The sequence below is a fragment of the Dryobates pubescens genome, chromosome 24 (genome assembly GCF_014839835.1).
Source record: "Dryobates pubescens isolate bDryPub1 chromosome 24, bDryPub1.pri, whole genome shotgun sequence".
Lineage (NCBI taxonomy): Eukaryota > Metazoa > Chordata > Aves > Piciformes > Picidae > Dryobates > Dryobates pubescens.
Genome location: NC_071635.1, coordinates 16,221,576 through 16,248,348, shown reverse-complemented (window position 1 = coordinate 16,248,348; position 26,773 = coordinate 16,221,576). Strand labels below are relative to the sequence as shown.

The 26,773-nt window shown below is 60.9% G+C and overlaps 1 protein-coding gene across 1 annotated transcript in view; it reads right to left on the bottom strand.

The window, feature by feature from the left end:
- The window catches only part of PTPN13 (protein tyrosine phosphatase non-receptor type 13), a 161,889-nt gene that overhangs the window by 89,161 nt on the left and 45,955 nt on the right, over positions 1-26,773 (bottom strand). The window contains exons 4-8 of the mRNA XM_054172520.1: positions 25,225-25,410; positions 23,379-23,493; positions 9,515-10,063; positions 3,566-3,661; positions 1,661-1,760 (exon numbers count right to left, since the gene is read on the bottom strand). Of these exons, the coding sequence (XP_054028495.1) occupies positions 1,661-1,760; positions 3,566-3,661; positions 9,515-10,063; positions 23,379-23,493; positions 25,225-25,410 (1,046 nt within the window). The remainder of the gene's footprint in view (positions 1-1,660; positions 1,761-3,565; positions 3,662-9,514; positions 10,064-23,378; positions 23,494-25,224; positions 25,411-26,773) is intronic.

The following is a 26,773-nucleotide window of genomic DNA, read 5'->3' as shown; positions in this document are numbered from 1 at the left end:
TGCTGGAGGCACAGGTGGCTTTGGCAAGGACACATCTGGAGCTGGCTGCTGTTGGGTAAGGCCAACTGTCCTACCACAGGGAGCAACTGCTCCAGGGGAGCAAGGGGGTGGACACAGGATACTGTACTTTGTTATCCCAGCCCATAATCAGAGAATCACACCTTCATACAACTGTCAGGGTTGGGAGCTCAGGGCTCAGCCAGTTCCAACCCCCTGCCATGGGCAGGGACACCTCACACCACAGCAGGTTGCTCACAGCCACCTCCAGCCTGGCCTGGAGCTGTGCTCGGGAGCTCTGGGGCCAGCTCTGCAGCCTCTGTGCCAGGAAGGCTCTGGAGGGGCTGGAAGGTGTCCAGAGCAGGGCCAGGAGGAGGAGCAGAGGGCTGGAGCTGCTCTGAGCACAGCCTGAGAGAGTTGGGGTTGTGCAGGCTGCAGAGGAGAAGGCTCCCAGGAGACCTTCTGGTGGCCTCCCAGGAGCTGCAGGGGGCTGCAAGAGAGCTGGGGAGGGTACTGGGTTGTCACAGGACTAGGGGGCTGGAGCAAAATAGAAGTGGGGAGCTGGAGCTTGGCTGTGAGGAAGAAGTTGTTGGCCAGGAGGGTGGTGAGAGCCTGGCCCAGGCTGCCCAGGGAGGTGGTGGAAGCCTCCTGGCTGGAGGTGTTTGCAGCCAGGCTGGAGGTGGCTGTGAGCAACCTGCTGTGGTGTGAGGTGTCCCTGCCCAGGGCAGGGGGCTGGGGCTGGCTGAGCCTTGGGGTCCCTCCCAGCCCTGGCAGCTCTGTGGCTCTCTGACTCTCAACAAGCACACCATCACTTCCTCCCTGCATTACAAACCACAAGTGGATCTCTCTCAATCACTGCCAGAACTTTCTTTCAAAGCAGAGGAATGGAAACAAAACCACTCAGCACTTCCCAGCAGAAGACAGGCCCTGACCCCCTGACAGCTGCAGCAACTGGACAGAGTACTTCCCAGAGTCACAGAATCACACAGCAGTGGGGGTTGGAAGGGACCTCCAGACATCATCCAGGTCCAACCCCCCCTGCCAGAGCAGGGCACCCAGGGCAGGGCACCCAGGAGCACATCCAGGGGGGGTTGGAAGCTCTCCAGAGCAGGAGACTCCACAACCTCTCTGGCAGCCTGCTCCAGGCTCCAGCAGCCTCACCCCAAAGCAGTTTCTCCTCCTGCTGAGGTGGAACCTCCTGGCTCCCAGTCTGTGCCCACTGCCCCTTGGCCTGTCCCAGGGCACCACTGAGCAGAGCCTGGCCCCTGCTGCTTGCCCCTCCACCCTATCACCATTCATCAGCTGCCCTCTCAGCCATCTCCTCTCCAGGCTAAGCAGCCCCAGGGCTCCCAGCACCTGGCAGTGGTGAGTTAATGGTTGGCCCTGATGACCTCAGAGGTCTTTGCCCAGCTAATTGATTCTGTGATTCTCTGAAGTGAGTGTGGAGCCCACCCTGCAAAGCTTCCCCCTGCAGCACACACAGCAGCAGGAGGCTCCTCCTGCAGGCTCCAACAGGCCACTCCGAAATGCTCTCGGCTTTCAAGGGCAGGGGGCCACGTCTGCAACCTCAGCCAGAGGCTGAGGTGGGAGTGCAAAGACTGAGAACACTTCCCTGGACAAGGAGGAAGGAGCTCAAGGCAGAACAGCTTCCCCCAGGGCTTACCTTGCCCGCTGAGAATGAGCCTGACTGGACGTGGAGAGGTCGTCGGTGCCCGGCACGGCTCCGCTGCCATCGTCCCTCTTGTAGCCTTCATTTCTTCTCACTGCCAAACCCAGACCCCAAGGTTACTGCCTGCTGCCCAACACAGCAGGCACAGGAAGCCTCTCCACAAGCCAAGGGCTGCTGGCCTGGGTCAGAAGCAGGGTGGGCAGCAGGGACAGGGAGGTGATCGTTCCCCGGTGCTCAGCGCTGAGTGCTGGGTTCAGCTCTGGGCCCTCACTGCAGGAAGGACATTGAGGGGCTGGAGCCTGCCCAGAGCAGGGCAATCAGAAGGGGCTGGAGCCCCTGGGCTATGAGGGAGCTGGGGGGGGTCAGGCTGGAGGGAAGACCTCCACAGCAAACTGCTTTCCAAGCTGTCAGCTCGTGGCTTGGGCAGCAGCTCTGAGCTGGGTGAGGAACTGGCTGGAGGCTGAGCCCAGAGAGTGGTGGTGAATGGTGCCACAGCCAGCTGGCAGCCAGGCACCAGTGGTGTGCCCCAGGGAGCAGGGCTGGGCCCCAGCCTGAGCAATATCTTCATTGATGATCTGGAGCAGGGGATGGAGTCCATCAGCAGGGAATGTGCAGCTGACAGCAAGCTGGGGGCAGGAGCTGAGCTGTGAGAGGGCAGCAGAGCTCTGCAGAGGGACCTGGCCAGGCTGGGCAGAGGGACAGAGGCCAAGGGCAGGAGATTGAACACATCCAGGTGCCAGGGGCTGCACTTTGGCCACAGCAACCCCAGGCAGTGCCACAGGCTGGGGGCAGAGGGGCTGAGAGCAGCCAGGCAGAGAGGGACCTGGGGGTGCTGGGGGAGAGCAGCTGAAGAGGAGCCAGCAGTGTGCCCAGGGGGCCAAGAAGGCCAAGGGCAGCCTGGCCTGGGTCAGGCAGAGTGTGGCCAGCAGGAGCAGGGAAGTCCTTGTGCCCTGTGCTCAGCACTGCTGAGGCCACAGCTTGAGTCCTGTGTCCAGCTCTGGGCTCCTGAGGGTAGGAAAGAGGTTGAGCTGCTGGAAGGTGTCCAGAGAAGGGCAACAAAGCTGGGGAGGGGTCTGGGGCACAAGGCTGGGGAGGGGGCTGGGGCACAGCCCTGTGAGGAGAGGCTGAGGGAGCTGGGGTTGCTTAGCCTGCAGAAGAGGAGGCTCAGGGGAGACCTTCTTGCTCTCTGCAACTCCCTGCAGGGAGGTTGGAGCCAGCTGGGGGTTGGTCTCTTCTGCCAGGCCCCCAGCAGCAGAACAAGAGGACACAGTCTCAAGCTGTGCCAGGGGAGGTTGAGGCTGGAGGGGAGGAGAAAGTTCTTCCCAGCAAGAGGAATTGGCCACTGGGATGAGCTGCCCAGGGAGGTGGTGGAGTCCCCAGCCCTGGAGGTGTTCAGGAGGGGCTTGGATGTGGCACTTGGAGCCATGGCTTAGCCATGAGGTCTGTGGTGCCAGGTTGGAGTTGCTGATCTCTGAGGTCTCTTCCAGCCTTGGTGATGCTGTGATGCTGTGATACTCACTGCTCTCTGCAGCTGCCTGAGGGGGGGTTGGGGTGCAGGCAGTGCTGGCCTCCTCTCCCAAGTAACTGATGAGACAACGAGGGGCAAATGACCTCAAGCTGCCCCAGAGGAGGCTGAGATTGGAGATGAGGAAGAATTTCTCTGCTGCAAGAATGGTCAGGGATGGGCAGGGGCTGCCCAGGGAGGTGGTGGAGTCCCCATGGCTGGAGGAATTGTTGGGTCCATGGGTAGAAGGTTGGACTGGGGGATCTGGGAGGTCATTTCCAACCTTGTGGTGCAGCTCTTCTGGAGGGCTGTGGGGCTGGGTTTGGGAGGGCCTTTACAGGGTGGGGTGGGTTTTGTGTGCTTGGGGGTGGGGGTCTTGCTTCTCATGGCCTTACCTTGCCTGAAATCTGGCTCTGAAGAAATCACAGAGGGGCTTTCACTGGAAGTGCTGTAGACATCACTGTGGTAGGACTTGTACCTTCTGAGGGGCTCTGCAAGGGGGAAGCAGGCAGTCAGAGAGCCAGGGAACCACAGGGCTGGAAGGGACCCCAAGGCTCAGCCAGCCCCAGCCCCCTGCCCTGGGCAGGGACACCTCACACCACAGCAGGTTGCTCACAGCCACCTCCAGCCTGGCTGCAAACACCTCCAGCCAGGAGGCTGCCACCACCTCCCTGGGCAGCCTGGGCCAGGCTCTCACCACCCTCCTGGCCAACAACTTCTTCCTCACAGCCAAGCTCCAGCTCCCCACTTCTACTTCTGCTCCAGCCCCCCCAGTCCTGTCCCTCCCTCACCCCCTCCAAAGTCCCTCCCCAGCTCTCTTGCAGCCCCCTGCAGCTCCTGGGAGGCCACCAGAAGGTCTCCTGGGAGCCTTCTCCTCTGCAGCCTGCACAACCCCAACTCTCTCAGGCTGTGCTCAGAGCAGCTCCAGCCCTCTGCTCCTCCTCCTGGCCCTGCTCTGGACACCTTCCAGCCCCTCCAGAGCCTTCCTGGCACAGAGGCTGCAGAGCTGGCCCCAGAGCTCCAGCTGGGAGGAGAATTCTGTGTTGGGAAGCCCAGAAGGCTGCAAACAGCCTTTGGGAAGGCCTGAAGCCAGCCTCCCCCCCAGCCCCTGCCCAGGGGTTGCTCTGTCATCTTGCTGCCAGTGCCCATTGCCAGAAGTGGAGGGAGAGGATCCTGCCCCTCTGCTCTGGGGGGTGAGGGAGGGACAGGACTGGGGGGGCTGGAGCAGAAGTAGAAGTGGGGAGCTGGAGATTGGCTGTGAGGAAGAAGTTGTTGGCCAGGAGGGTGGTGAGAGCCTGGCCCAGGCTGCCCAGGGAGGTGGTGGAAGCCTCCTGGCTGGAGGTGTTTGCAGCCAGGCTGGAGGTGGCTGTGAGCAACCTGCTGTGGTGTGAGGTGTCCCTGCCCAGGGCAGGGGGCTGGGGCTGGCTGAGCCTTGGGGTCCCTCCCAGCCCTGCCAGCTCTGTGATCTCTGATCTAGCACTGAGTTGCCCACCCTGGCCATTGAAGGCCCAGAGCCCTGGGCAGCTGGAGGAGATGTGGTCTGCAAATGCTCCCAAGCCTTGGAGGGAGGCAAGAATCCACACATGACCCTGGGGCTCCTGCTCAGAAACATCTCTAGGTGGAATCAGAGCTCTTCTTTCCCAGGAGGTTCAGCAGCTGGGGGTGTTTCAAGCCTGCTGAACTGACTTGGAAGCCAAAGGAGGGAAGGGGAACACAAACCCAGAAGGGAAATTCTAAATGGCTTTGGTTTTTCCCCCCTCCTTTGTCAGCAGCTTCCTGAATCATACCAATTGTGTCCCCATCCTGGCTCTGCTTCTTCCACACCTCCAAAGCAGCACTGCCAGCAGAGCCAGAGAGGGGATCCTGCCCCTCTGCTCTGCTCAGCCCCCACCTGCAGCACTGCCTCCAGCTCTGGGGCCCCCAGCACAAGAAGGACCTGGAGCTGGTGGGGAGGCTTCCAGAGGAGGCCACAGGTTCAGGGGGGTTAGAACTGGATGATCCCTAAGGTCCCTTCCAATCCAAACCATTCTATGACTCCATGGCTCACCTTAGATGACCAAGTTCCATCTCCTGGCACATCACAAGCAGGCCCTGACTCTGCTCTCAGTTTCTATCCAACTGTCCCCAATCTACCAGGCCATCTCCCCCAACCTCCTGCCATGGGCAGGGACACCTCTCAAGGACAACTTCTTCCTCAGCTCCACTCTCACCCTGCTCTGCCTCAGCTCCAAACCCTTCCCCCTTGGCCTGGCTCCAGACCCCATCAGGAGCAGTTCCTCTGTAGCCTTCCTGCAGGATCCCTTCAGGTATTGAGAGGCAGCTCTGAAGTCTCCCTGGAGCCTTCTTGAGGGCTTGAGGGCTGCAGCCTGAGCTCCTTGGGAGGCTCCATCCCTGCTGTGTCTGCACTGACAGTGCAGAGTGGATGGGCTGCAGCCTGAGCTCCTTGGGAGGCTCCATCCCTGCTGTGTCTGCACTGACAGTGCAGAGGGGAAGGGCTGCAGCCTGAGCTCCTTGGGAGGCTCCATCCCTGCTGTGTCTGCACTGACAGTGCAGAGGGGAAGGGCTGCAGCCTGAGCTCCTTGGGAGGCTCCATCCCTGCTGTGTCTGCACTGACAGTGCAGAGTGGAAGGGCTGCAGCCTGAGCTCCTTGGGAGGCTCCATCCCTGCTGTGTCTGCACTGACAGTGCAGAGTGGATGGGCTGCAGCCTGAGCTCCTTGGGAGGCTCCATCCCTGCTGTGTCTGCACTGACAGTGCAGAGTGGAAGGGCTGCAGCCTGAGCTCCTTGGGAGGCTCCATCCCTGCTGTGTCTGCACTGACAGTGCAGAGTGGAAGGGCTGCAGCCTGAGCTCCTTGGGAGGCTCCATCCCTGCTGTGTCTGCACTGACAGTGCAGAGTGGAAGGGCTGCAGCCTGAGCTCCTTGGGAGGCTCCATCCCTGCTGTGTCTGCACTGACAGTGCAGAGTGGAAGGGCTGCAGCCTGAGCTCCTTGGGAGGCTCCCTCTGAGTTTCTTTGCCTCTCTGTTCAAGCCAAGCCCTCCAGAGCAGCCCAGCTGTAACTAAATCTCTCTCATTCTTTCCACTCTAAACTCCACTCTTCCTGGATGGGAAACATCTGCTGTGAGGGAAAGGCTTGGCAGGGCTGAGCCTGGCCAGGAGAACCTTCTCCTTTGCCACGAGAGGCAGCTCCTCAGAGCTGTGTGCTGAGCAGCAGAGCTGGAGCCAAGAGAAGCTAAAGCAGAAGTAGGCCACATGTCACTTCAATCCCTCTGTAGTTTTGGGGAGCAGAGGTGGGGTTTTTTCTGGTCAAGTTTAAGCCCCAGAGTCCAAGGTTCCCCAGCTCCAAGGCTGCCCAGCAGCAGGCAGCTGAGAGCAGAGGCTCTGTGCAGGGACTGCTCTGTGTCCTAGGCACTGACAATGCTGCCAGGCTCACAGCATGGCTTGGCTTGGCAGGGACCCCAAAGCTCTTCCAGTTCCAAGCCCCTGCCATGGGCAGGGACACCTCCCCCCAGCCCCAGCTTGCTCACAGCCACATCCAGCCTGGTCTTGGACACCTCCAGGCAGGAGGCAGCCACAGCCTCCCTGGGCAGCCTGTGCCAGAGTCTCCCCAGCCTCACTGCCAACAATTCCTTCCTCCTCTCCACTCTCAGTCTCTCCTCTCCCAGCTCCAAGCCATTGTTCCTCAGCCTGGCACTCCCAGCCCTTGGCCAAGTCCCTCCCCAGCTCTCCTGGAGCCCTTCAGGTACTGGAAGGCTGCTCTGAGCTCTCCCTGGAGCCTTCTTGAACCCAGGCTGCCCAGCCCCAGCTCTCCCAGCCTGGCCCCACAGGGGAGGTTCTGCAGCCCTCCTGAAGCACATCCAACACCTCCCACCAGCCCCAGCTTGCTCAGGGCCTCATCCAACCTGGCCTTGAACCCTTCCAGGGAGGGGACAGCCACAACCTGCCTGGGGCAAGCTGTGCCAGTGTCTCCCCACCCTCAGTGCCAAGCTCTTCTTTCTCAGCCTGGCAAGCAGTGAGCTGGGCTCAGAAGGATGGGCAGTGAGTCATCAGCTCTTGCCTCAGCCTTGCCCACAGAGGTTTGCCACTCAGCTCCTGGGAGGGACTCCCAGGCCCCAGCTGCCTGTTTGCTTTGCACTTTCCTCCCCCCCACCCCCAGCAGTTGCAGCCCCCTGAGCAGGGGCTCCTTGGGCTTTGCTAGGTGCTGCCTCCTGATGTGTTTGAGTGAGAGTGACCAACCCTTGCTCACCCACGGGTCTGCTCAAGCTCCTGGGGTGGCTGTTGTGCAACACCAAGCTGCACTCCCCAGCAAGGAGGCTGCTGAGCTTGCCCAAGGCAGGGAGTGGCCTGCTCCTAAGCTCTGTCACCTCCCAGGCTCCCAGCTGGCTCACACCTCAGCCCCTGCTCCCCTTCAGCTGCACACTCTTGCCCCACAACCAGCTAACCACACTGAACCTCAGCAGGCAGCCCAGTGACCTCCTGCTGCGATCGGCCAAGGGATCTCCACAGCACAGCCTCCAGCTCTGAGCACTGCTTCAGGTGACCATGGAGGAGGCCAGTCTGGCAGCAGCACCAAGCTCCAGCTGCCTGCTCCGCACAGCCTGGCCTCTGGAGGCCCCCTGGGGGAGGACACTGCCCTGCAGTGGCAGCAGCCTGATGCTTCGGCATTGAACCACGGAAGGGCTCAGGCTGGAAGGGACCTTCCAGGGCATCTCCCCCAACCTCCTGCCATGGGCAGGGACACCTCTCAAAGACAACTTCTTCCTCAGCCCCACTCTCACCCTGCTCTGCCTCAGCTTCAAACCCTTCCCTCTTTGCCTGTTCCTCTGCAGCCTCCCTGCAGGATCCCTTCAGGTATTGGGAGGCAGCTCTGAGGAGCCCCTGGAGCCTTCTCCTCTGCAGGCTGCACAGCCCCAGCTCCCTCAGCCTGTGCTCCCAGCAGAGCTGCTCCAGCCCTGGCAGCATCTCTGTGGCCTCCTCTGGACTCCCTCTGCTGCTGGGAACCCCAGAGTTGGAGGCAGGGTTGGAGGTGGGGGTTGAGCAGAGCAGAGCCCAGGGGCAGGATTCCCTCTGGAGGCAGGGTTGGAGGTGGGGGCTGAGCAGAGCAGAGCCCAGGGGCAGGATCCCCTCTGGAGGCAGGGCTGGAGGTGGGGGCTGAGCAGAGCAGAGCCCAGGGGCAGGATCCCCTCTGGAGGCAGGGCTGGAGGTGGGGGCTGAGCAGAGCAGAGCCCAGGGGCAGGATCCCCTCTGGAGGCAGGGCTGGAGGTGGGGGCTGAGCAGAGCAGAGCCCAGGGGCAGGATCCCCTCTGGGGGCAGGGCTGGAGGTGGGGGCTGAGCAGAGCAGAGCCCAGGGGCAGGATCCCCTCTGGAGGCAGGGCTGGAGGTGGGGGCTGAGCAGAGCAGAGCCCAGGGGCAGGATCCCCTCTGGAGGCAGGGCTGGAGGTGGGGGCTGAGCAGAGCAGAGCCCAGGGGCAGGATCCCCTCTGGAGGCAGGGCTGGAGGTGGGGGCTGAGCAGAGCAGAGCCCAGGGGCAGGATCCCCTCTGGGGGCAGGGCTGGAGGTGGGGGTTGAGCAGAGCAGAGCCCAGGGGCAGGATCCCCTCTCTTGCTCTGCTGCCCAACACTCCCCTGGCTGCAGCCCAGAAGGATGAAGTAGAGGCCTGGAGCATCTTTGTGGCCTCCTCTGGGCTCTCTCCAGCAGCTGAGTGTCCTTCTCCTGCTGGGGACAGCAGAGCTGGAGGCAGGGCTGGAGGTGGGGGCTGAGCAGAGCAGAGCCCAGGGGCAGGATCCCCTCTGGAGGCAGGGCTGGAGGTGGGGGCTGAGCAGAGCAGAGCCCAGGGGCAGGATCCCCTCTGGAGGCAGGGCTGGAGGTGGGGGCTGAGAAGAGCAGAGCCCAGGGGCAGGATCCCCTCTGGAGGCAGGGCTGGAGGTGGGGGCTGAGCAGAGCAGAGCCCAGGGGCAGGATCCCCTCTGGGGGCAGGGCTGGAGGTGGGGGCTGAGCAGAGCAGAGCCCAGGGGCAGGATCCCCTCTGGAGGCAGGGCTGGAGGTGGGGGCTGAGCAGAGCAGAGCCCAGGGGCAGGATCCCCTCTCTTGCCCTGCCGCCCAACACTCCAGAGCTGGAGGCAGGGACTCAGCAGAACAGAGTCAAGGGATAAAGGAGACTTTAGCTCTGCAGCCAGCCCCTGCGTGCCCCTTGCTGCTGGCTGCAGGAGGCAGAGGGCAGCAAGTGGAGAGGAGCCAGGCAGAGAGGGCTGCAGCTGGGCACCCTCCGGCGCGGCTGCAGGAGGGCTCAGCCTGCCGCCAAGGACAGACCTGCGCTCGCCGGCCGCAGCCCCCGAGCTTCACTGACCTTCCACGTTCATAGCTTCCCTCAGGAGCTGCAGCTTCTTCTGCCTCTCCCTGATCCTGTCAAAGGCGCTGGAGATGGCGGCAGAGGTGGAGGGCTCAGCCCCGGGGCGCCCCGGCTCCGGCTTCTGGGGGCCGAAGAGGTCGGGCGCCACGCCGCCGTCCGAGTGCCTGGCTTCCCTGCTCCTGGCGGCGGCACGGGGCCGGGCTGGGGGCGCTTCCCCCCGCGGGCCGTGCCCGGGGCAGCCCCCAGCGGGCTCCCCCTCGGCTGCCTGCTCGCTGGAGCACAGCAGGTCGGTGGAGGAAGCCCAGACTTTGCGCCTGGGGGCGGCGGCGCCGGGGGCACCTCTCCTGCCCGGCTCGCCGCCCCTGCACCCGTGAGGGCAGAAGCCATCCTCCTGCCCCGAGCTGGAGGCTGCTGAGAGGCCCTGCAGGAACTCTTCCTCCTCCCCTTGTGTGCCTCTGATGATGGAGAGGAAGCCCAGGGACTTGCTGAGTCCTTTGTGGAGCGGGGGCCGCTGGCAGAAGGGAGCCCTGCGGCCGTCGGCTGTGCCTGCGGGGAGACAGCCACCGATGGGAGCTGCCCTGCAGCCACCGGCTGCTGCCTGCCCCACGCCGTGCTGAGCACCCCCCACACACACAACCACAGCATGGCAGGGGCTGGAAGGCACCTCTGGAGGGCAAGAGGGCTGGGTTGTCCTGTTCTCTGGGTGGAGATGGTGTGGGAGATGGTTTTGAACCTCCTCTGTGATCACTGCCGCTCTGGCAGGGCTGCTCTGGGCTTCCACACAGTGTCTGCCTGACCCCTCCAGCCCCTGGCTGCTGGCCACCCTCCCCACACCCCCAGGGGGCTCTATCACACAATAGGAGGGGTTGGAAGAGGATAGGATAGAATAGGATAGAATGGAATGGAATGGAATGGAGTGGAATGGAATGGAATGGAATGGAATAGAATAGAATAGAATAGAATAGAATAGAATAGAATAGAATAGAATAGAATAGAATAGAATAGAATAGAATAGAATAGACCAGGACAGCATAGGATAGGGTAGGGTAGGGTAGAGTAGGATAGGATAGGATAGGATAGGATAGGATAGGATAGGATAGGATAGGATAGGATAGGATAGGATAGGATAGGATCAACCAGCTTGGAAAAGACCTTTGAGCTCATCCAGTCCAACCTCTCCCCCAGCACCCTCTGATCAACTCAACCATGGCACCAAGGGCCTCAGCCAGGCTCTTCCTCAACACCTCCAGGGATGGGGACTCCACCACCTCCCTGGGCAGCTCATCCCAGTGGCCAATCTCTCTGTCTGGGAAGAACTTTCTCCTCCCCTCCAGCCTAAACCTCCCCTGGCACAGCTTGAGATTGTGTCCTCTTGTTCTGCTGCTGGGGGCCTGGCAGAAGAGCCCAACCCCCAGCTGGCTCCAACCTCCCTGCAGGGAGTTGGAGAGAGCAAGAAGGTCTCCCCTGAGCCTCCTCTTCTGCAGGCTGAGCAACCCCAGCTCCCTCAGCCTCTCCTCACAGGGCTGTGCCCCAGACCCCTCCCCAGCCCTGTGCCCCAGACCCCTCCCCAGCTTTGTTGCCCTTCTCTGGACACCTTCCAGCAGCTCAACCTCTTTCCTAGCCTCAGGAGCCCAGAGCTGGACACAGGACTCAAGCTGTGGCCTCAGCAGTGCTGAGCACAGGGCACAAGGACTTCCCTGCTCCTGCTGGCCACACTCTGCCTGACCCAGGCCAGGCTGCCCTTGGCCCTCTTGGCCCCCTGGGCACACTGCTGCCTCATGTTCAGCCAGCTGTCAATCAGCACCCCCAGGTCCCCCTCTGCCTGGCTGCTCTCAGCCCCTCTGCCCCCAGCCTGTGGCACTGCCTGGGGTTGCTGTGGCCAAAGTGCAGCCCCTGGCACTTGGACTTGGTGAATGCCATCCTGTTGGCCTCTGCCCATCTGCCCAGCCTGGCCAGGTCCCTCTGCAGAGCCCTTCTGCCCCCAGCTTGCTGTCAGCTGCACATTCACTGCTGATGGACTCCATCCCCTCCTCCAGATCATCAATGAAGATGTTAAAGAGGACAGAGCCCAGTACTGATCCCTGGTGCCTGGCTGCCAGCTGGCTGTGGCACCATTCTCCACCACTCCCAGCCCTTGGCCAAGTCCCTCCCCAGCTCTCCTGGAGCCCTTCAGGTACTGGAAGCTGCTCTGAGGTCTCCCTGCAGCCTTCTCTCCTCCAGGCTGCACAGCCCCAGCTCTCCCAGCCAAGTCACATCCAATTTGTGCCCTTCACACCTCACCCCCTGTCCACCACAGGATCTGTTCTCAGCTGACAGCTTCCTGCCTCTGCTGGGGATGGTGACAAAGATGTTAACCAGTCTGAGGTCTTCATGTGGCTGATTTGGCCAAGTCTCAACCCAAGACTGCCCAGAGCCACAGCATGGGAGGGGTTGGAAGGGACCTCTGGAGCTCATCCAGTCCAAGCCCCTGCCAGAGCAGGGGCACCCAGGCAGGGCACACAGGAACACATCCAGGCAGGTTTGGAAGCTCTGCAGAGCAGGAGGCTCCAGCACCTCCCTGGGCAGCCTGCTCCAGGCTCCAGCAGCCTCACAGCAAGGAGATTTCTCACAGGAGAAACTCACACAGGAACACACAGTACCCTTCAGGGACTGGAAGGCTGCTCTGAGTTGTTCTAGACCCTTCCTTCTCCAGGCTGCACAGCCCCAGCTCTCCAGCCTGAGACTCCTGTGCCAGAGTCTCAGCACCCTCCTGCTGAAGAACTTCTTCCTCAGCTCCAGTCTGGCCCTGCTCTGCCTCAGCTTCCAACCATTCCCCCTTGGCCTGGCTCCAGACACCCTCAGGCAAAGTCTCTCTGCAGCCTTCCTGCAGGATCCCTGTAGGTCCTGGCAGGCAGCTCTGAGGTCTGCCTGCAGCCTTCTCCTCTCCAGGCTGCACAGCCCCAGCTCTCCCAGCCTGGCCCCACAGGGGAGCTTCTGCAGCCCTCTGATCATCTCCATGGCCTCCTCTGGAGCCTCCCCAGCAGCTCCAGGTCCTTGTGCTGGAGCTGGAGGCAGTGCTGCAGGTGGGGGCTGAGCAGAGCAGAGCAGAGGGGCAGAATCCCCTCCCTGTGCTGCTGCTCTCTCCCTGCTCTGGCTGCAGCTCAGCACTCAGCTGGCTCTGGGCTGCCAGGGACCAGTGCTGGCTCCTGGGCACTTTGTCACCACCTGACCCCCCCAAGGCCTTCTCCTGCAGGCTGCTCCTGAGCTACTCCTCCCCCAGCCTGGCTCTGTGCTTGGCATTGCCCTGACCCAACTGCACTTAGCCTTATTCCCTTCCCCTTAGCTGCACCAAGCTGATTCCCCCCCAGCTTTCCTGCTGCAGTGCTTGGGCAGAGGAGAGGCAGAGCCAGCAGCAACCAGCTCTGCATGAGGAATAAAGATCCCAGCTACAACCAGCAGGAGCCTGACTGCTGTGGCTGAACTCCAATGGATGGAGCCCCCCGTTGTGGACCTCCCTTTCCAAAGTGGTTTGGATTCCCACTGCAAACTCTGAAGCCCTACCTCAAGCATCTTTGCTCCACTAAACACACCCAGTGCCTCCCTGCAGCCCACTGCAGCTGCTTCATGCTTCAAGGCTGTAAAAGGCCAGAGACTTCTCTGTGAGGAGGGGCAGGGATCTACTGGAGGCAGATGTGAGGATGCTGAAGGGCTTGGAACAGCTGGGTGAGGAGGAGAGGCTGAGAGCCCTGAGGCTGCTTGGCCTGGAGGGGAGAAGGCTGAGGGGGATCTGATCAATGCCTCTCAAGAGCTGAGGGGTGGGGGGCAAGCAGCAGGGGCCAGGCTCTGCTCAGTGGTGCCCTGGGACAGGCCAAGGGGCAGTGGGCACAGACTGGGAGCCAGGAGGTTCCACCTCAGCAGGAGGAGAAACTGCTTTGGGGTGAGGCTGCTGGAGCCTGGAGCAGGCTGCCAGAGAGGTTGTGGAGCCTCCTGCTCTGGAGAGCTTCCAACCCCCCTGGGTGTGCCCTGGGTGCCCTGCCCTGGGGGACCTGCCCTGGGTGCCCTGCCCTGGCAGGGGGTTGGACTGGATGAGCTCCAGAGGTCCCTTCCATTCTGTGATGCTGTGGTGCCAGAACAAGCCATGAGCAGTGAAGACACAGAATCATCAACAAGGATGGAAGAGGCCTCAAAGATCATCAAGCCCAAGCTGTCACCACAGACCTCAGGACTAAACCAAGTGCCACATCCAATCCCCTCTGGAACACCTCCAGGGATGGGGACTCCACCACCTCCCTGGGCAGCTCATCCCAGTGGCTAAGAACTCTCTCTGGGAAGAACTTTCTCCTCCCCTCCAGCCTGAACCTCCCCTGGCACAGCTTGGGACTGTGTCCTCTTACCAGCAGAGCACTGAGAGGTTCAAAGGTGGCTTGTCCCCCTTCCCCAGCCACTGCTCTGCTGACCTGAACTCCTCTCCCTGCTCCTCTGAGCAGTACCTGGCTTCCTGAGCTCCCGTCCTGCCCCTGGCTGTTTATCCTCTCCTTCATGTTACATGAGTGCAATTATTCCTAATTGCTGTGCAGCATCCAGCTGCAATTAGGGGTAATTGCCTGACTCCACAGTCTCACACACTGTGAGGGAGCAGAGACAAGAAACACAACAATTAAAGCACCAGGAGCTCACAACAGAATCCCCTTGTGGGGCCAACATGAAAACCCAATCATCCAAACCCCTTTCACCAGCAGGGCAGGGATGGTGCCCCTGGGCTCAGCACTGGGGAGGCCACAGCTTGAGGGCTGGGCTCAGCTTTGGGCTCCTGGCTGCAAGGAGGACCTTGAGGAGCTGGAGCAGGGCCAGGGAAGGGCAGGAAAGGTGGGGAAGGGTCTGGGGAAGAGGGCTGGGGAGGAGCAGCTGAGGGAGCTGGGGGTGGGGAGTGTGGAGCAGAGGAGGCTGAGGGAGACCTCCTTGCTCTCTGCAGCTCCCTGAGAGGAGGCTGCAGCCAGGGGGGGTTGGGCTCTGCTCCCCAGGAACAAGGGCCAGGAGGAGAGGCAATGGCCTCAGGCTGCCCCAGGGGAGGCTCAGGTTGGAGAGGAGGAAGAATCTCTTTGGTGCCAGCATGGTCAGGGCTTGGCAGAGGCTGCCCAGGGAGGCGGTGGAGTCCACATGGCTGGAGGGGTTGCAGCAAGCTGTGGCCATGGTGGTTTGGGTTGAAGGTTGGACTGGATGATCTGGGAGGGCTTCTCCAGCCACCACAATTCCATGATTCTATCTAACATTTGATAGAATAGAATAGAATAGAATAGAATAGAACAGAACAGAACAGAACCAGGTTGGAAAAGACCTCAGAGCTCATCCAGTCCAACCTCTCCCCCAGCACCATCTGAGCAACTCAACCATGGCACCAAGGGCCTCAGCCAGGCTGTTCCTAAACACCTCCAGGGATGGGGACTCCACCACCTCCCTGGGCAGCTCATCCCAGTGGCCAATCTCTCTTGCTGGGAAGAATTTCTCCTCCCCTCCAGCCTCAACCTCCCCTGGCACAGCTTGAGACTGTGTCCTCTTGTTCTGCTGCTGGGGGCCTGGCAGAAGAGACCAACCCCCAGCTGGCTCCAACCTCCCTGCAGGGAGTTGCAGAGAGCAAGAAGGTCTCCCCTGAGCCTCCTCTTCTGCAGGCTAAGCAACCCCAGCTCCCTCAGCCTCTCCTCCCAGGGCTGTGCCCCAGACCCCTCCCCAGCTTTGTTGCCCTTCTCTGGACACCTTCCAGCAGCTCAACCTCTCTCCTACCCTGAGGGGCCCAGAGCTGGACACAGGACTCACCATGGAGCTGCTTTCTTCTTCTTCCAGAGGCTTCAGCTCTGAGTGCAGCTCCATCCATCCCCTGCCAGCAGGGTCAGTCACAAACCATCTCTCACTCACAGGGACAGCAGTTTGGTTGCTCCCATGTGCTCTGAGCATGGGAGCTGCTCTCTGGCCCTCACTCAGCTCAGCCTCTCTGCAATTAGCTGTGCAGCAGTCTGGGGGCGCAGGCAATGGCTCAGCCCCTGGGTAAGTGCAGAACTGGTCAGGGCCATCAGAGCCAACTCCAGCTGAAGGCCTTCTGCTTGCCTCCTCTGTCTTGCACAGCACACACAACCTGCTCCTGCTCCATCCCAGCACAGCTTGGGGCTGGAGAAGTGCAGTGAGGTTCAAGAGGGGGAAGGGGAGAGGCCTGCAGCTGGGGAAGAACAACCCCAGGGAGCAGCACAGGCTGGGGCTGAGCTGCTGCAGAGCAGCTCTGGGGCAAGGCAGCTGGGAGTGCTGGGGGCCAGCAGGGTGACCCTGAGCCAGCAATGTGCCCTGGTGGCCAAGGAGGCCAAGGGACTCCTGGGCTGCATCCAGGAGAGCTGTGGCCAGCAGGTGAGAGAGGTTCTCCTGGCCCTCTGCTCTGCCCTGCTGAGGCCACAGCTGGAGCACTGTGTCCAGCTCTGGGCTGCACAGCCCAAGGGCAGGGACTTGGTGCAGAGGGCACAGCAAAGGGCTCCAAAGGTGCTGAGGGCACTGGAAGAGCTCTGGGGAGGAGAGGCTGAGAGCCCTGGGGCTGTTCAGCCTGGAGCAGAGCAGCCTGAGGGGGACCTGCTCAATGCTGATCAATCCTTCAAGGGTGGGGGTCAGGGGGATGGGGCCAGGCTCTGCTCAGTGGTGCCCAGGGACAGCACAAGGGGGAAGGGCACAAAGTGGAACAGCAGAAGCTGATCTGAGCATGAGGAGGAACTTCTGTGCTGTAAGGGTGAGGGAGGCCTGGGGCAGGCTGCCCAGAGGGGTGGTGGAGTCTCCATCTCTGGGCACATTCAGAACCCTCCTGGCTGTGCTCCTGGGTGACCTTCTAGGTGATGCTGCTTGGCCAGGGGCCTGGACTGGATGATCTCCAGGGGTCCCTTCCAATCCCTCCTATTGTGTGATAGAGACCCCTGGGGGTGTGGGGAGGGTGAGCAGCAGCCAGGGGCTGGAGGGGTCAGGCAGACACTGTGTGGAAGCCCAGAGCAGCCCTGCCAGAGAGGAAATGATCACAGAGGAGGTTCAAAAACATCTCCCACACCATCTCCACCCAGAGAACAGGACAACCCAGCCCTCTTTATCCCAGGACAGTGTGGTTAGCCCCTTGAACATGAGTGGGTAGCTGCTGGAGGAGTTGCATTTGCAGTCCCTTTGGGGCAGGCTAAGAGCCAAGCAGAAGACAACAGAGCCAGATGTGGGCTGTGGGCTGAAGGCTTGGAATGGCCTCCTCCTGCTTGCTGCTCCTTGGAAGTGGGAAGCACAGGCTGGCTGCAGGCTGAAGTGCTCCCTGCTGTGGGAAGGGAGGGGTGAGCTGGGCACAGGGCCTGCTGCAAGCTCTGGGAGGAAGAGCTGAGCTCTAAAGCCTTCAGCAGAAGGGTTTGCAGGCTGCTGTGGACTGCAAGGGCTCCTCCAGCAAAACAGCCCAGAGCACCAAGGCCTCTGCCAGGCTCCAGGGAGGGGGCAGCCACAGCCTCCCTGGGCAGCCTGTGCCAGAGGCTCCCCAGCCTCACTCTCAAGGATCTCTTCCTCATCTCCACTCTCAGTCTCTCCTCTCCCAGCTCAAAGCCATTGTTCCTCAGCCTGGCACTCCCAGCCCTTGGCCAAGTCCCTCCCCAGCTCTCCTGGAGCCCTTCAGGTACTGGAAGCTGCTCTGAGGTCTCCCTGGAGCCTTCTCTCCTCCAGGCTGCACAGCCCCAGCTCTCCCAGCCAAGTCACATCCAATTTGTGCCCTTCACACCTCACCCCCTGTCCACCACAGGAGCTGTTCTCAGCTGACAGCTTCCTGCCTCTGCTGGGGATGGTGACAAAGATGTTAACCAGTCTGAGGTCTTCATGTGGCTGATTTGGCCAAGTCTCAACCCAAGACTGCCCAGAGCCACAGCATGGGAGGGGTTGGAAGGGACCTCTGGAGCTCATCCAGTCCAAGCCCCTGCCAGAGCAGGGGCACCCAGGCAGGGCACACAGGAACACATCCAGGTGGGGCTGGAAGCTCTGCAGAGCAGGAGGCTCCAGCACCTCCCTGGGCAGCCTGCTCCAGGCTCCAGCAGCCTCACAGCAAGGAGATTTCTCACAGGAGAAACTCACAGAGGAACACACAGTACCCTTCAGGGACTGGAAGGCTGCTCTGAGTTGTTCTAGACCCTTCCTTCTCCAGGCTGCACAGCCCCAGCTCTCCAGCCTGAGACTCCTGTGCCAGAGTCTCAGCACCCTCCTGCTGAAGAACTTCTTCCTCAGCTCCTGTCTGGCCCTGCTCTGCCTCAGCTTCCAACCATTCCCCCTTGGCCCTCTGAGGTCTCCCTGGAGCCTTCTCTCCTCCAGGCTGAACAGCCCTAGCTCCCCACAGCAGAGGCTCTGCAGCCCTCTGAGCATCTCTGTGGCCTCCTCTGGAGCCTCTCCAGCAGCTCCAGGTCCTTGTGCTGGGGGCCCCAGAGCTGGAGGCAGTGCTGCAGGTGGGGGCTGAGCAGAGCAGAGCAGAGGGGCAGAATCCCCTCCCTGTGCTGCTGCTCTCCCTGCTCTGGCTGCAGCTCAGCACTCAGCTGGCTCTGGGCTGCCAGGGACCAGTGCTGGCTCCTGTTGGTCACATCTCAAAGGCCCCATGGAGAAGATCCCCAGCAGTGCCAGCTGCAAGCAGAAGCACACACTGGGAGCAGGCTGCCTTGCCTTCTGGAGCAGGAGAGGACTAAGTTTGTGAAGAGCAGCCCCAGAAACCTTCCTCTGAGCTTCCACTGCAGCTTCACTGAGCTCTGGAAGTTGTTCTCCACCCCCTCAGTTTGGCAGCACTGAGGAGGCAGTGGGAAGGCAGAATCCCCAGCCCTGTGCTCCCAGGGGAGGGTTTTCCACCCAGTGGAATTAAGGCTGGGGTTTGTTTCTTTGCTGACCTCCAGCTGTGTGCTTGCACCCAGCCCTGCAATGAGCAGGCTGAGGGAGCTCACACCTGGGGCCTGGCCCTGGGGATCATTTGGTTTTCACAGAGCCAAAGCAGAATGCAGGAGAAAATGGACTGAGCAGGAGCAAAAGGGCCCAGGCTGGGTGGCTGGAGGGCAGGAACAAGGTCTGAGCTATGGGGGTGCTGGGGAGGGGGGAAAGCTGACCAGGAGCCAGCAGTGGGCACTGGCAGCACAGGAGGCCAAGGGCAGCCTGGGCTGCATCCAAAGCAGGGTGGCCAGAGCTGGAGAGAGGGATCCTGCCCCTCTGCTGTGCCCTGGGGAGACCTCACCTGCAGGGCTGGGGCCAGAGCTGGAGAGAGGGATCCTGCCCCTCTGCTCTGCCCTGGGGAGACCTCACCTGCAGGGCTGGGGCCAGAGCTGGAGAGAGGGATCCTGCCCCTCTGCTCTGCCCTGGGGAGACCTCACCTGCAGGGCTGGGGCCAGAGCTGGAGAGAGGGATCCTGCCCCTCTGCTCTGCCCTGGGGAGACCTCACCTGCAGGGCTGGGGCCAGAGCTGGAGAGAGGGATCCTGCCCCTCTGCTGTGCCCTGGGGAGACCTCACCTGCAGGGCTGGGGCCAGAGCTGGAGAGAGGGATCCTGCCCCTCTGCTCTGCCCTGGGGAAGCCTCACCTGCAGGGCTGGGGCCAGAGCTGGAGAGAGGGATCCTGCCCCTCTGCTCTGCCCTGGGGAGACCTCACCTGCAGGGCTGGGGCCAGAGCTGGGGCACTCAGCACAAGAAGAACATGAACCTGCTGCAGAGGCTCCAGAGGAGGCCAAGGAAATGCTCAGGGGGCTGGAGAATCTCTGCCCTGGGGGCAGGCTGAGGGAGCTGGGGGTGTTGAGCCTGGAGGAGAGAAGGCTGCAGGCAGAGCCCAGAGCAGCTGCCAGTCCCTGCAGGGGCTGCAAGCAGGCTGCAGAGGGACTGCTGCCAAAGGGCTGCAGGGAAAGTTCTTCACTGAGAGAGTTGTTAGCCACTGGGATGTGCTGCCCAGGGAGGTGGTGGAGACCCCATCCCTGGAGGTGTTCAGGAAGGGATTGGATGTGGCACTTGGAGCCATGGTTTAGTCCTGAGGTCTGTGGTGACAGGTTGGGCCTGATGATCTCTGAGGTCTCTTCCAACCTTGGTCATTCTGTGATGGTTTGAGATGAGAGCAGAGCAGCTGGAGCTTGGATGTGAGGAACAAGTTGTGCCCCAGGAGGCTGCTGGAAGCCTGCAAGAGGTTGCCCAGGGAGGTGGTTGTGGCCCCATGGCTGGAGAGCTTGCAGGGGAGGCTGGAGAGGGCTCTGGGCAAGCTGCTGCAGGGGAGGATGTCCCTGCTGAGGGCAGGGGCTTGGCCTGCAGGGGCTCTGCAGCTCCCTTCCAGCCCTGAGCATTCTCTGCTGATTTCAGTTCCACTTGGCAGGCCTGGGGAGGTCTGTGCTGGAGTCAGTGAGCAGGCAGGGTCCTGGGTGCCCTGTGTGACTGAGGCAGCTCCCATCTGCTTCAGGGCCATTCAATGCCTGCTGCTGTCCTGGGCTGGTGATTTGCTGGTGCAAACCCTGTCAATAGCAGCACAGAGCAGCTGCCCTGGGGCAAGGCTTTTAGAGGGCTGGAAAAGGGAGCACTAATTATAGCCAGGATGAGCTCAGAGACTGAGCAGCCACAAGGAGAGGGCCAGATGGCAGTTCAGAGTCTGAAACTCAGCTGAGCAGGCAATGCTCACTGGCAGCCCAGAAACCAAACCTCTTCTGGGCTGCATCCCTGCAGCATAGGAGAGCAGCAGCACAGGGAGGGGATTCTGCCCCTCTGCTCTGCTCTGCTCAGCCCCCACCTGCAGCACTGCCTCCAGCTCTGGGGCCCCCAGCACAAGGAGCTGGAGCTGCTGGAGAGGCTCCAGAGGAGGCCATGAAGATCATCAGAGGGCTGCAGAAGCTCCCCTGTGGGGCCAGGCTGGGAGAGCTGGGGCTGTGCAGCCTGGAGAGGAGAAGGCTGCAGGCAGACCTCAGAGCTGCCTGCCAGGACCTACAGGGATCCTGCAGGAAGGCTGCAGAGAGACTTTGCCTGAGGGTGTCTGGAGCCAGGCCAAGGGGGAATGGTTGGAAGCTGAGGCAGAGCAGGGCCAGACTGGAGATGAGGAAGAAGTTCTTCAGCAGGAGGGTGCTGAGACTCTGGCACAGGAGTCTCAGGCTGGGAGAGCTGGGGCTGTGCAGCCTGGAGAAGGAAGGTTCTAGAAAAACTCAGAGCAGCCTTCCAGTCCCTGAAGGGCTCCAGGAGAGCTGGGGAGGGACTCTGGCCAAGGGCTGGGAGTGCCAGGCTGAGGAACAATGGCTTGGAGCAGGGAGAGGAGAGACTGAGAGTGGAGAGGAGGAAGAGATCCTTGAGAGTGAGGCTGGGGAGACTCTGGCACAGGCTGCCCAGGGAGGCTGTGGCTGCCTCCTGCCTGGGGGTTGTTCAAGGCCAGGCTGGATGAGGCCCTGAGCAGCCAAGTCCTCTGCCCTCAAAGCACTCATCCCCTGCCCCCTGTTGCTCTGCCATGGGTTGGAAGTGCACACATTGGCAGAGAGCCCCCACCACTGTGAGGCAGCACAGGCAGTGAATGTTTGTGCATCCCTGGGCCAGTGCAGGCAGGAGTTTGTCTGCATCACTCCCAGGCTTCATCTAGAGGCTCCAAAGTATCATAAAGCTGCTCTTCAGTACTTCATTCCTCTTGTTTTGGTCAAGGATCCCAGAATGGTTAGGAGAAGACCCTGAAGATCATCCAGCTCCATGGGCAGGGACACCTCCCACCAGCCCCAGCTTGCTCAGGGCCTCATCCAGCCTGGCCTTGGACACCTCCAGGCAGGAGGCAGCCACAGCCTCCCTGGGCAGCCTGTGCCAGAGTCTCCCCAGCCTCACTCTCAAGGATCTCTTCCTCCTCTCCACTCTCAGTCTCTCCTCTCCCAGCTCAAAGCCATTGTTGCTCAGCCTGGCACTCCCAGCCCTTGGCCACAGTCCCTCCCCAGCTTGCTTGCAGCCCCCTGCAGATCCTGGAAGGCCACCAGAAGGTCTCCTGGGAGCCTTCTCTTCTCCAGGCTGCACAGCCCCAACTCTCTCAGTCTCCCACCAGCCCCAGCTTGCTCAAGGCATCCAACCTGGCTTCAAACCCCTCCAGGCAGGAGGCAGCCACAGCCTCCCTGGGCAGCCTATGCCAGAGTCTCCCCAGCCTCACTCTCAACACTTTCTTTCTCATCTCTACTCTCAAAACCTGGAGGTGTTTGCAGCCAGGCTGGAGGTGGCTGTGAGCAACCTGCTGTGGTGTGAGGTGTCCCTGCCCATGGATGGTCCTTGGGGTCCCTTCCAACCCTGCCAGCTCTGTGACTCTCTGATGCTCTGAAAGAGGCTGTGGAGCAGTGAGAGCTCTGAAGAGCAAGCAGAACCCAGAGGAAGGTAGGATGCTGCTTCCTTTTCCTTTAGCTGGGCTGCCTGGAGCTGAAAATTCTCTTTCTCCAGAAAGAAAGGTTTTGGCTGAGAGCCTTTCAGCCCTCTCCCTACCATCAGGACTGGACTGGAATAGAAGACACTGAATGTGGAACTGGGATGAGCTGCCCAGGGAGGTGGTGGAGTCACCACCCCTGGAGGTGTTTAAAGGAAGACTGGATGCCATGGTTCAGTTGATTGGGAGGTGCTGGGTGACAGCTTGGACTTGATGACCTCAAAGGCTCTTTTCCAACCTGCTTAATTCTGTGTGTTCTGTAACTCCTTGACACAATCCTCCTCCTGTCACCAGCACAAACACTGAGCCACACAATGGACCACCAGGGCTCTGTGAGTGCCACCAAGTCCAAGGGCAATGAGGCTGGGGAGGGGTCTGGGGCACAGCCCTGTGAGGAGAGGCTGAGGGAGCTGGGGTTGCTTAGCCTGCAGAAGAGGAGGCTCAGGGGAGACCTTCTTGCTCTCTGCAGCTCCCTGCAGGGAGGTTGGAGCCAGCTGGGGGTTGGTCTCTTCTCTCTAGCAACCAGCCCCAGAACAAGAGGACACAGTCTCAAGCTGTGCCAGGGGAGGTTGAAGCTGGAGGGGAGGAGAAAGTTCTTCCCAGCAAGAGGAATTGGCCACTGGGATGAGCTGCCCAGGGAGGTGGTGGAGTCCCCAGCCCTGGGGGTGTTCAAGAGGGGATTGGCTGTGGCACTTGGAGCCAGGGTTTAGTTGTCAGGAGGGGTTGGGTGCCAGCTTGGACTTGATGACCTTTGAGGTCTTTTCCAACCTTATGGATTGTATTGTATTCCATCCCATTCCATTCCATCCTATCCCATTCCATTCCATTCCATCCCATTCCACTCCATTCCATTCCATTTTATTCTATTCCATCCCATCCCATTCCATCCCATCCCATTCCATTCCACTCCATTCCATCCTATCCCATTCCATTCCATTCCATTCCATTCCATCTCATTCCATTCCATCTCATTCCATTCCATTCCATTCCATTCCATCTCATTCCATTCCATCCCATTCCACTCCATTCCATTCCATTTTATTCTATTCCATCCCATCCCATTCCATCCCATTCTATTCCATTCCACTCCATTCCATTCTATCCCATTCCATTCCATTCCATCCCATTCCATTCCACTTCATTCCATTCTATTCCATTCCACTCCATTCCATTCCATTCCATCCCATCCCATTCCATTCCATCCTATTCCATCCCATTCCATCCCACTCCATTCCATCGTATTCCATTCCATTCCATCCCATTCCATTCCATCCTATTCCATTCCATCCCATTCCATTCTATTCTATCCTATCCCATCCCATCCCATCCTATTCTATTCTATCCTATCCCATCCCATCCCATCCCATTCTATTCTATCCTATCCCACTCCATCCCATCCCATCCCATGCCATGCCATCCCATCCCATTCCATCCTCTACCAGCCAGCATCCAGCCAGAGCTGGTCCTGCCCCAGGCTTACAGCACTGCAGCTCTCACCTGTGGGAAGTCCTTTTCCCCTCAGCCTCTCCCGGATGGCCTGGCTCCTGTCGGGCTGCAGCCTCCTGTCTCCGTTGCAGGAGAGCTGATCCACCTGCAGGAGGGGCAGGAACACCAAGTCAGGCACTGGGGGAGCTCACACCACGGGGAAGCAGCTGCCCTTCAGCCATCAGACAGGGACAGAGAGTTTAGCTGAAGCTCACAGAGTCCGAGACTGGGGGAGGGTGGAAAGGACCTGGAGAGGAACTACAGGCTGGGGGCAGAGGGGCTGAGAGCAGCCAGGCAGAGAGGGACCTGGGGATGCTGACTGACAGCTGCCTGAACAGGAGCCAGCAGTGTGCCCAGGGGGCCAGGAAGGCCAAGGGCAGCCTGGCCTGGGTCAGGCAGAGTGTGGCCAGCAGGAGCAGGGAAGTCCTTGTGCCCTGTGCTCAGCACTGCTGAGGCCACAGCTTGAGTCCTGTGTCCAGCTCTGGGCTCCTGAGGGTAGGAAAGAGGTTGAGCTGCTGGAAGGTGTCCAGAGAAGGGCAACAAAGCTGGGGAGGGGTCTGGGGCACAGGGCTGGGGAGGGGGCTGGGGCAGAGGGCTGGGGAGGGGTCTGGGGCACAGCCCTGGGAGGAGAGGCTGAGGGAGCTGGGGTTGCTTAGCCTGCAGAAGAGGAGGCTCAGGGGAGACCTTCTTGCTCTCTGCAGCTCCCTGCAGGGAGGTTGGAGCCAGCTGGGGGTTGGTCTCTTCTGCCAGGCCCCCAGCAGCAGAACAAGAGGACACAGTCTCAAGCTGTGCCAGGGAAGGTTTAGGCTGGAGGTGAGGAGAAAGTTCTTCATGGAGTTCTTCATTGGTCATTGGGATGTGCTGCCCAGGGAGGTGGTGGAGTCGCCATCCCTGGAGGTGTTCAAGAGGGGCTTGGATGTGGCACTTGGTGCCATAGTCTAGCCATGAGGTCTGTGGTGCCAGGTTGGACCTGATGATCTTTGGGGTCTCTTCCAGCCTTGGTGATGCTGTGATGCTGTGACCTTGAAGATTCTCCAGTTGCAACCCACACACACTGCAGTTCCAACCCACAGCCACTGCTCTGCCTGCCTCCAGCATGGCCAGAGCAGAGAAATCATGCAAAGCATGGCTTGGGTTGGAAGAGACCTCCAAGATCATTCACTTCTGACCACCCTGCCCTGTGCAGGGACACCTCCCACCAGCCCCAGCTTGCTCAAGGCCTCATCCAGCCTGGCCTTGATCACCTCCAGGCAGGAAGCAGCCACAGCCTCCCTGGGCAGCCTGTGCCAGAGTCTCCCCAGCCTCACTCTCAAGGATCTCTTCCTCCTCTCCACTCTCAATCTCTCCTCTCCCAGCTCCAAGCCATTGTTCCTCAGCCTGGCACTCCCAGCCCTTGGCCAAGTCCCTCCCCAGCTCTCCTGGAGCCCTTCAGGTACTGGGAGGCTGCTCTGAGGTCTGCCTGGAGCCTTCTCCTCTCCAGGCTGCACAGCCCCAACTCTCCCAGCCTGGCCCCACAGGGGAGGCTCTGCAGCCTCTGATCATCTCTGTGGCCTCCTCTGGAGCCTCCCCAGCAGCTCCAGGTCCTTGTGCTGGGGGCCCCAGAGCTGGAGGCAGTGCTGCAGGTGGGGGCTGAGCAGAGCAGAGCAGAGGGGCAGAATCCCCTCCCTGTGCTGCTGCTCTCAATGCTCTGGCTGCAGCTCAGCACTCAGCTGCTGCAGCCGTGACAGGATGAGGCCCTGAGCACGCCAGGGGGAAGGACAGGGCTAAGGAATACAACTAACAATCCACCAGGCAGACCTGCAAGGATCTGGGAGAGCTTTTGCTGGCAGAGACTCACCCCAGACAGGCTCCCCAGCACCAGCCTGACCAAGTGCTTCACATAGGAGAAGGAAGGAGCACAGTTGGTGTTCCTCACGTGGGCACTGCAGGCGTCCAGCACCGTCCGCACAGACACCCGGGCGTAGAGCACGTCCTCACACATGCCCAGCAGGATGCTGTTCAGGTGGTCTCCCAGCTTGATGGGCTAGAGGCAAACAAGGAGAGGAGGAACAGGAGGATCAGGTTTCTGGGTGACCTGGGGCATGCCCAGAACCAAAAGCCAGGTTTCTGCTCTGGAGGAGGAGGAGCTGGGAGCGCCGGGGCAGCAGTCTGGGGGCGCAGGCAATGGCTCAGCCCCTGGGTAAGTGCAGAACTGGTCAGGGCCATCAGAGGCAACTCCAGCTGAAGGCCTTCTGCTTGCCTCCTCTGTCTTGCACAGCACACACAACCTGCTCCTGCTCCATCCCAGCACAGCTTGGGGCTGGAGAAGTGCAGTGAGGTTCAAGAGGGGGAAGGGGAGAGGCCTGCAGCTGGGGAAGAACAACCCCAGGGAGCAGCACAGGCTGGGGCTGAGCTGCTGCAGAGCAGCTCTGGGGCAAGGCAGCTGGGAGTGCTGGGGGCCAGCAGGGTGACCCTGAGCCAGCAATGTGCCCTGGTGGCCAAGGAGGCCAAGGGACTCCTGGGCTGCATCCAGGAGAGTTGTGGCCAGCAGGTGAGAGAGGTTCTCCTGGCCCTCTGCTCTGCCCTGCTGAGGCCACAGCTGGAGCACTGTGTCCAGCTCTGGGCTGCACAGCTCAAGGGCAGGGAACTGCTGGAGAGGGCACAGCAAAGGGCTCCAAAGGTGCTGAGGGCACTGGAAGAGCTCTGGGGAGGAGAGGCTGAGAGCCCTGGGGCAGAGCAGCCTGAGGGGGATCTGATCAATGCTGATCAATCCTTCAAGGCCAAGGGCCTCCTGGGGTGCATCAAGAAGAGTGTGGCAAGTGAGAGAGGTTCTCCTCCTCCTCTGCTCTGCCCTGCTGAGGCCACAGCTGGAATATTGCATCCAGCTGTGGGCTCCTCAAAAGGGACAGAGAGCTACTGGAGAGAGTCCAGCAGAGGGCCAGTGAGGTGCTGAGGGGCCTGGAACATCTCTCCTGTGAGGAGAGGCTGAGAGCCCTGGGGCTGGTCAGGCTGGAGGAGAGGAGGCTGAGGGGCAGCTGCTCAGTGCTTACAAATACCTCAGGGTGGGTGTCAGGAGGATGGGGCCAGACTCTTCCCAGTGCTCCCCAGTGGCAGGACAAGGGGCAATGGGCACAAACTTGCCCACAGGAGGTTCCATCTAAGCATGAGGAGGAACTTCTTGAGTGTAAGGGTGGCAGAGCCCTGGGGCAGGCTGCCCACAGAGGTGCTGGAGTCTCCTCTGGAGACTCTCAAGGCTCCCCTGGATGTGTTCCTCTGTGACCTGCCCTGGGTGCCCCTGCTCTGGCAGGGGGGAGTTGGACTCAGCATTCAGATGAAAAGCCTCCAAGCAGAGGAAGGAAATCTTACTCCTCAGTGCCTCCTGATGCCAGCTGAGCCCCAGTGCAGAT